The 9,678-nt window shown below is 36.9% G+C and overlaps 1 protein-coding gene across 4 annotated transcripts in view; it reads right to left on the bottom strand.

Annotated features, from left to right (window-relative positions):
- Positions 1-3,810: 3,810 nt before the first annotated feature.
- Positions 3,811-9,678, bottom strand: part of plag1 (pleiomorphic adenoma gene 1) — a 57,660-nt gene continuing 51,792 nt past the window's right edge. For all 4 annotated transcript variants that reach the window (XM_041189620.1, XM_041189619.1, XM_041189622.1 and 1 more), the window contains one exon: positions 3,811-8,968. In XM_041189620.1, coding sequence (XP_041045554.1) covers positions 7,705-8,968 — 1,264 coding nt within the window. In that variant the 3' untranslated portion in view covers positions 3,811-7,704. The remainder of the gene's footprint in view (positions 8,969-9,678) is intronic.

Genomic DNA, 9,678 nt, shown 5'->3' with positions numbered 1-9,678 from the left:
CTAAAATGATGTACTATGGGATAGTCAGTATTCCAATGGGTTCCTAATCTGATGAAATATAAATTTTGCAATTAGAGTTCAAAGCTATTCAATTAATTTGCATATGCCTACATGGATAACTAAAAAACTTATTTAAAAAGTATGTAAAAAGAAAAATATTAGTGAAGACAAATGTAGGTTCCTTAGTCTGAAATGGGACAATTTATAATAGAAACAAGGAAATGGCAAAGCCTTCACGGAGGAAGGCACAAATAACTTCCCAGAAATACTAGGGAACCAAGGGTCTAGTGACGAGGAGGAATCGAAGGAAACTAGTATTACTAAAACAATAGTGCTGGAGAAATTAATGGAACTGAAAGCCTATAAATCCCCAATGTCTGATAATCTACATCTCAGGATACTAAAGGAGGTGGCCATGGAAATAGTGGATGTGTTGGTTGTCATCTTCCAAAATTCCCGGTAGATTGGAGGGTGGCAAATGTAACCCTACTATTTAAAAAAAGGGAGAAAAGAGAAAACAGACCAGTTAGCCTAACCTCAATAATAGGGAAAATGCTAGAGTCTGTTATAAAGGAGGGTGATAACAGAACACTTAGAAAATATCAAAGGGATTAGACAAAGTCGGCATGGATTTATGAAAGGAAAGTCATGTTTGACAAACCTGCTGGAGTTTTTTTTTGAGGACCTAACTAGCAGAATAGATAAGGGAGAACCAGTGGATGTGCTGTATTTGGATTTTCAGAAAGCTTTTTATAAAGTCCCACATAAGATGCTAGTGTGTAAAATTAAAGCACATGGAATTAGGAGTAATATATTGGCATGGATTGAGAATTGGTTAGCAGACAGGAAACAGAATAGGAATAAATGGGTCTTTTTTGGAGTGGCAGGCAGTGACTAATGAGGTACCGCACGGATCAGTGCTTGGGCCCCAGCTTCACAATATATATCAATGATTTAGATAAGGGAACCAATGTAATATTTCCAAGTTTGCTGACGACACAAAACTTGGTGGGAATTTGAGCAATGAGGAGGATGTTAAGAGGCTTCAAGGCAATTTAGACAGGTTGATAGAGTGGGCAAATATATGGTAGATGCAATATAACGTGGATAAGTGTGAAATTATCCACTTTGGTAGAAAAAACAGAATGGCAGAGTATTATTTAACTGATGATAGATTGGGAAATGTTGATGCACAAAGGGACCTGGGTGTCCTTGTACACCGATCACTGAAAACAAGCAAGATAAAAGCAAAATACCATGGTTGCAGAAAATCTGAAACAAAAACAAAAATGCTGGAAAAGCTCAGCAGGTCTGACAGCATCTGTGGAGAGAAAGACAGAGTTAATGTTTTGAGTCCATATGACTACTCTGAAGAAGTCATACAGACTTGAAATGTTAACTCTGTCTTTCTCTCCACAGATACTGAAAGCGAGCATGCAGGTACAGCAAGCAGTTAAGGCAGCAAGTGGTATATTGGCTTTCATTGCAAGAGGACTTGAATGCGGGAGCAACAATGCCTTACTGCAGCTGTACAGGACCTTGGTGAAACTATACCTGGAGTAGTGTGTGCAGTCTTGGTCTCCTTACTTAAGAAAGGATATACTTTCCATAGAGGGAGTGCATCGAAAGCTCACCAGACGGATTCCTGGGATGGCATGATTGTCGTATGAGGAGAGATTGGGCCAACTAGGCCTGCATTGACTGGAGTTTAGAAGAATGAGAGGAGATCTCACTGAAACATATAAAATTCTGACAGTGATGGACAGATTGGATGCAGGGATGATAATTCCTCTGGCTGGAGGGGGGTGGGGAGGCACCTAGAACAAAGGGTCACTGTTTCAGAGTTTCAGGATACGGTGTAGACCATTTAGGACTGAGATGAGGCCAAAGTTCTTCACTAAGAGGGTGGTGAACTTGTGGAAATCCCCACCGCAGAAGGCTGTGGAGACCAAGTCACTGAATATATTTAAGAAGGAAATAGATAGATTTCTGGACTCTAAATGCGTCAAGGCATATGAGGAGAGCGCAGAAGTATGGTGTTGAGATAGAGGTTCAGCCATGATCATGTTGAATAGTGGAGCAGGCTCAAAGGATCTACTCTCTCCTATTTTCTATGTTTCTATCTTCAGATACAATTTGGAATACTTCAAGTATGCACACCATCAGAATTGCAGATTAACTTTATTTTTGCCCTATTTTTAACTTCTAGGAAGCTCTTCAGTACCACAAATTCTTCTCTAAGTGTGAGGCAGCTGTGGTAATAGAACTCTTTATAATCCACCAAGCAAAGTAACAGCCAAAAGTATTATGACTACTCCACATACAGTGGATATCTTGAGTGAATCAGTAGAGTGATAATTCTTGATTAGCCAAGTGGCTTTATCATTCCTAATTTTTCTAACATTTATACAGAATAACTAACAGTGCAGTCTTTTTAAATACCTTTAGTTGTGGGGATTAATTTCCTGCTTTTACTAATTTAAATCCAACTTTATATTCATGACAGTTTTCTTATCAAACCTAAAAAAGACAGAATTTTCATCACTTTATATATTGTATAACTAAAAAGTTGATCCTCAGGTAGTTAGTGGACCATGTGATGCAACTATATTGACAGATCATTAATAGGAATTGTGATGTGGGATCAAGGATGCATCTCAATGAAGATGAGGAAAGGAATTTGCCTAAATGAATTGCAGAATTATATGTCCTTTAATTTAACAATATTTTCCCCTCTAATTTCTTTCCCCTTCACCCCACTTCTTTTGCTGGCAGGAACTTGTTAGTAACTTTAGCTCCACAGATACCAAAAGTCCCCCGGCAACTCACTGAAGTGTCCATTCTTCATACATGAACTTGGCTTATTTGATTATCGGTTGTGGTGGCTTCGTGGGGGGTTGGGTTTGGTTGGGCGGGGGCAGGTTTGGTTTGGGGAAGGTGGTAGAGGTTTGCCCATACAAGCATTTTCCAGAAAATGTCACTGACTAGGAGATCAGAAAGACACTTTTGTTAGTTGTTCCTTCTCCAAACCCCAACAATGCTCATATTATGTCTGTTCTTAATCACTCCAGCTGAGACTCAGTGACTCAACACAAATGAGGGACTGAGCCATGAACATAAAACACAGCGTATTGCACTTTAAATGTTCTCATAGGATTGCTGGCTAATCTATTAAAAAGGTTTTGCTCAACATCTGAAGAACCGAATGTAATAGGAGCTCTCGGGTGTAGGAAAATTGCACTGAGTGAATGAACTTTTGCTGTTCTTGTTTGCCCTCCTCGTAAGGTTACTTAGATGAGTTAAAAATCTAGTTTCCAGAATATTAAACTGCTACTTTTTTCTTGTGACAATATTCTTACTCAGGCATGTGAATAAACATATACAGTTTTTGAATTTAATAATTCACAAATAGGAAGATTCAAAAGCTAAAATACAAAAAAAAATGCAAGTTAACATCCCCCATTATAAGTCTGCACTTGCTAGATAAAAGAAAAGTGCTGGAAAAACTCAGCAAGTCTGGCAGCATCTGTGGAGAGAGAAATGAAGTTAACGTTTCAAGTCCAATATGACTCTTCCGTTCTGAAGAAGAGTCATATTGGACTCAACGTTAACTCTGTTTCTCTCTCCACAGATGCTGCCAGATCTGCTGAGTTTTTCCAGAACTTTGTTTTTATTTCAGATCTCCAGCATCCACAGCATTTTGCTTTTATTTTACTGTACTTTCTAATCACCAGCTGAAAAAAGGGGGTATTGCTTACCTATTGGTAATTTCAACAAAAAGTGGAATGATGTTTCTCATTTTGTACTCATCACTTTTTTGGTAAAATCACTGGCAGGAGGACTTTCATCCAAAGTGAGCAAGTAAAGGTTTATATATGCAAACTAAGGGGGCCTGGTCAATATCTGCAATAGTCTCAAGTGTGAGTGTGATCTACAGAATATAGAAAAATGATCCACATAAGATTTTCAAGCATTAAAACCATTTTATGTTTCATGCAGCAAGGTAAAGTTGATTTTTTTTGGTTGATGAATTGTTAGGATCTGTTAGGACAATTAAGTGCTGCTAAATTGTGAAACACACAGATTTACTGGGTAGGAAAATCTGAATTTGGTGCATAAAGAACAAACACTCCATAACTGAAGTAGAATAGTATTGCATTAATCTACCGTTAGCAGTTATCATGAAGAATACTGAAACCATACATAGATCTATTACAAAGTAATATGTTAATCAAAGCTAGATAGTTCCTATGGCTTCCCTATATTCCATCTTTTTGGGCTACAGGTAATTTTGATTAAGCAATGTTCCATCAAGCTATCGTCCTCAAGAAGCCCATGAGACAAAAAAGCATGACTAATTGATAAACACTCAACAGGTCAATGAACATTTGTGGAAATATCAGACATGTTAACATCTCAGCTGTCACACAACACATCTGAAGGGCTATGCCTGAAGTGTTAATTTGTCCAATATCTCCAAAATGCCACAGACAATGGGTGAAATTGACTCAAAACCCATTCACTTAGAGTTAAAATCAGGCTCATTGTTTCCGGTATTCTTTTGTTTCTGTTTGATTTCCAATATTTTCATTTTTTGCTTTTTATTCAATTATTTTAGCCTGTTGAAATTTCAATGTAAAGTATTTTGTACATTACAAGGTTGCTAACAGCCAGCCAATAAATTAGATTATAACACATCTTGCTACGTACTTTATTAGAATATTGCTTACCAAATTTAAAACTCATTTGTTAAACAGCTTGCAGGGATTAACCAGCTGGCTGAATCATGATCAGTTGGACCAATGTCTGCCACTGAAGTAATATGTTAAATCCTTATCTAAACAAATTCCAACATTCATTATAATTAAAAACAGAAAATGCTGGAAATACTCAGCAAATCTAGCAACATCTGTAGAGAGATGACTTTTTGACAGAACACATCATCAACCTTTTTGCGGAGTTGTGAAGTCTCTGCAGGCCTTTAAAAATAGAGGACTGGATTCGGATCCAGAAGTCCTGACAGATCCAATTTTCTCCAACAGGGGAAAGGGCCCAGGGTGTGACTCATAAAAGGAAACTCAAACTCAGCTAGGTAATTTGAATTCAGTCAAGCAGACCCCATTTTCACTGTAGCGAGGGCCTTAACTCACAGTGGGGGAGTCATGAATTTATGGAGGAGATGTAACTGTTCATGAAGGGCAGATAAGGTATATAAAACTGACACTCTGTCAAGTTATTTAAACCCCAGCTCTTTAAAAGAGCCTCCCTCTGTCAGTGAGTGTTAAAAAAAATCTGTTCTGTTAGTTACCATTGCTGTTTGTTGACATGACTCCAAGTGCTATCATCATATTATCAATGGTTGGCTGCTTTCCACAATCTATAATTATCCCAGAAAGGGAGCTGGGGGGGAATGTAAGTTCAGAGTTTGATTAACAGCTCAGAAAAGTTATTAAACAGCTGTGAATACAAGTCTGTTTGTTTTAATAAAGGATTAAGTACTTGAAGTACTTGTACAGTTTGAATGGACTTTCATGAATTTTTTTTAATGCAGTGAAAGCTGTAATAGATATTTAGATCTTTATTTTATTTCATCTCAACATGGCTCCTGAGGTTTGCCCATGGTGGACAGTTAGTTAGCATGGACGGTGTTAAGTGCAAAGGGTGGTGGGTGGGGGCATGGGTTGACATTAAGTTAGCATGGAGGCTATAAGCAGCGGGTGGGGCACAACAGAAATTGCACCACTTGAGGTACCTCTTTCTCAGCGATGGCTGTGTCAAGCTGGACAATTTTCCGACTCAAGCTACCCATGTCAGGAGCGAAAATCTGGCCCATTAACTCTGTTTCTCACTCCAAAGATGCTGCCAGACCTGCTGAGTTTTGCAGCATTTTGTTTTCAGATTTCAAGCAAATGCGTATTTTGCTTTTGTACAACACTTGCTTGCTGTGTATAGTACAAGACAACAAACTGCTTTCATTATCTCAAAAATTGAGTTCACTCACTGGAAAAATTGAAATTCTAAGAAAAATTCAAATTTTAAAAAACTAGCATGCCCATCTGATTTTAAAATACTGATATATCTTGGAGGTACATTTTTTTCCAAACTATAGAAGGAAGCCATTAAGTACAATTGCTTTATCAGTTTAAAATAGATATTTGGGGTTTCTTTTTTGAACTTTTGAGGTTTAGTCTAGCAAACAATAGCAATTTCATACAGTCTGCATTTCATCAATGAAGCAATAAATTCAAGCACATTACAATAATGCAGGCATGAAAGTGAACATCAGTAATATGATGCAGATAAACAAAGATCAATTGAAACCTCTGAAGTAAGTCAACCAGAATAGCTGTTATAATGTCAAATCTGTAAGAGGGATGGAGGAAATGGTTCTCTGAGAATGAACCGGTTGTTTTTCAAAGCAGCAAATACACTAAATAGGCTAAAATATTTAGCTAAACATATTGGCTAAATTATGCTATTATTAAAATTCAAAATAAATCAAGGAGAATTTGCATAATTTAATGTTATAACCAAATAAGGATTCTAAACTTCAAAACTTCATTTATTTGCCTTTTTTTACTAGTTGATTCTCTGCCTCTAAGGCTGTGCTTTATTTTCAGAAATTCTCTCTTCCACTTATCTTGTTTTAAAACAAGAATTAATTGGAAAATATCCTCAAGAAAAATTAAAAGTTTGTTGGCCAAACCAATAATCAAATGGAGATGAATTTACAACATTTTGTAAGATGAATATGCATTCAGCTTTTTCTGTCGAATTTATTCCCAAGTACCAGATATTCAAAATTTTAGTTGAATACCTATTATATAAATTCATAATCTTCATTAATGCTGTTCACTCAAAATTTGAAAGAAAACCAACACAAGTCGGAAAGCAAGATTCATGCAGGATTCACTACATGGCAAATGAGTTTTCAAAAGGATCGCCACCAGAGTTTTAAAAATGTACTATACTGAATTTGATCAAATTGTTTCAGTTTGAAGATAATATGTTTGTTAACCTATTCTGAGTAATTCTTTTGGAGCAATGGAATTTTTTTGGAATCATAGTAGGCCCTCGGTGCACAGATAAGCCCCAAGTTTAAAAGGTACTTCATGTGCAAACTATTTTAAATGCACAAATATGGGCTACTATTCTATACAAGATCCCTTAAAGATCTAAAAAAAATGAACTTTGCAAAAATCATTGACCAGAGCAGCAATAAAATTATTCTTAAAATTGTAGTTTGCTTAAAACATTTTTTCAAAAAATGAAATATGTGAATGTTGCAGTCACTCTGATAACTAAATCTGAAAGATTGCTTTTTAATGCCAGCACAGCCTCAAAATTAGAACATGGTCATGGAGTTGGATGAGGTGCTATAGAGTATGAGTTCTCACTGTAAACCTTTAGATTTGTCAACTTGAGTCTATTAATGGTGGCTTAGACTCAAATCTGCTTACTAATATATAGGTTTGCATTATATTAATTGCTAAATAGGATGTTCCCAGCATGAACAAAAACAGTCCTGTGTTATTCATCATGCCCTGGTTTTGCATGCCTTCTGTGACTAGTCACAAAGCTGCAAAGATATTAGAAGCCATTAAGGATTCTACAATCCGATTCCTTAATGTTCCATCTGGGTAACTGGCATCACATAGCAGAATATTTGTAAAAGGAAGCGGATAAGAAATAAATTCTTACTGTCTACTGAAAAGCCTGATGAAAACGTGGTAGGGTTGTTGTGCTTAAGCTAGTTGTGAAGACTGTAGATAAGGGATGCAGAGCATTGAGAGCAATACTGTTGCCAGTTTCATGTGAATCCTGGCACTGTGGTGGGAGTGGAATTAGGGATGCGTGAGGTTCTTCCTGTGTATAACACATTCCAGGATTGCCCAAAGAAACTGGTTGATTGTATGGAGGGCTATTAAGTGGCAAGAAACTTAACAACTGAGAAAAGTCCAAGGATGATGTATTCAGAGGTTCACCGAGGACCGTTGGACTTTTTGAAAGCAAAATATCACCGGATCCATCACCCAGAGACCCTGCCTGCAATTCCGAGCTTAGTTTTGATGAGGATGATTGAGTGTCATGGGCAGAGGAAAGCAAATCACTTTGTAGATCCATTAAGTAACTGTCTATCTCACTTTTTAATGGTTGTCCTTTTTCAGGCATTGCAATGGCATATGAGGTAGAACCAAGAAAATATTTTGAGGAGAGTTCTTGAGGAGAGCGAATTGAAGACTCAATTTCTAGTGGGCAACCCATTCCTAAAGGTAATGGTGTAGAGACCATTTGGTTTGTTGACCCTAATGTTTGCATGGTCTGAATATGGGCACTGTAGATATTCATTTGTAAAGTATTTGTAAATGGCCTACTTGTCAGTTCACTGGAAACCACTGACATCACTGGAGTTAGCTCATCTTTTAATGACAATGACGGATTAGAGCTAAAGAGATCCGTAAAGTCTGGTGGTTCAGTTTTCACCTTGAGCAGCTCCTGTGAATGACTTTTCTTCATGTGGCGTGTCAAATGGTCCTTCCGACCAAATCTCTGGGCACAGTACTGACAAAGGAAGTCTTTCCTTCCAGTGTGTACTACCATATGTCTCCGAACATCTTTACGAGTATAGAAACAACGGTCACAGTGGTCACACTGGTGTTTCTTTTCCTTTGTGCCACTTGATGACTTGCCAGCATGCGTCTTCAGGTGCTCCAGTAACACCCCTGTGCTTTCAAATGTTTGTAAGCACACTTTACAGGTGAGGTCACCACTAGTTGCAGCATGCAGAGCCAGATGACGTTTATAGCCAAGCTTTGTATTGTAGTTTTTCCCACATTCCTCACACTTGAAGGCTTCCTTGTTTGGATCATGAGTCTGCAGGTGGTTCTTTAGATGATCTTTACGATGGAACATTTTCTCACAGTAAGTACACTTGTGGGTCTTCTGAGGTGAATGGGTGGCCATATGCCTTGAATAGATACAAGTTGTTACTGATACTGAAAACTCATTTAAACATCCACACAAAAGTAAATTGTACTGGCCTTCCATGTTTGCAGGTAGGCAATACACATTACAATATGCCCCACAAAAACAAATTGAATTCCTTTTTCAACAGAAAATCTGGCTTATAAATGACTATAATTTCGTAACCTTATACATCCATATAAATGATTTAAATTTAATAGAATGTATTAACTAAATTGACCATTTCTTGAAATTATAGAGCATAGTCATTAACAGTGAAAATGTCAGAAACAGTATAAATAACAAGGTTTTGGCAAGTAAGAATTTATAAACGTTTAATCATATGTATTAGAGCATGTAGGCTGTGAGGATTATATTATTCATATGATTAAAATAGCCTTGAGTTTTTGCATGGGGAAATAAGGTTATATTTTTCTAAAAGTTAGTTTACTTCAATGAAACTTGTGTTGAATTAGTTAATCAAAATTGTTGACAGCATCCAAAAATGCCACTGTGTTATTGAAGGAAATTGCTGAAACATTTTATGACGTTGTGATTTGCATCTAAAGAAACACTGTCAGGGAAAGATAGACATTGAATTAATAAACATAGGGAAATCAATTAACAGTTGAAAAAAAATCTTTTTTGAATGGGCTTTACATTTTGTTGGAGATATTACCATATAAATGCTTAGTGTTAATACTAAATTCCTCT

This window comes from Carcharodon carcharias, chromosome 6 (genome assembly GCF_017639515.1).
Source record: "Carcharodon carcharias isolate sCarCar2 chromosome 6, sCarCar2.pri, whole genome shotgun sequence".
Classification (NCBI taxonomy): domain Eukaryota; kingdom Metazoa; phylum Chordata; class Chondrichthyes; order Lamniformes; family Lamnidae; genus Carcharodon; species Carcharodon carcharias.
Note: the sequence above shows the minus strand (reverse complement) of the source record. Positions and strands in the feature narration are given on the sequence as shown.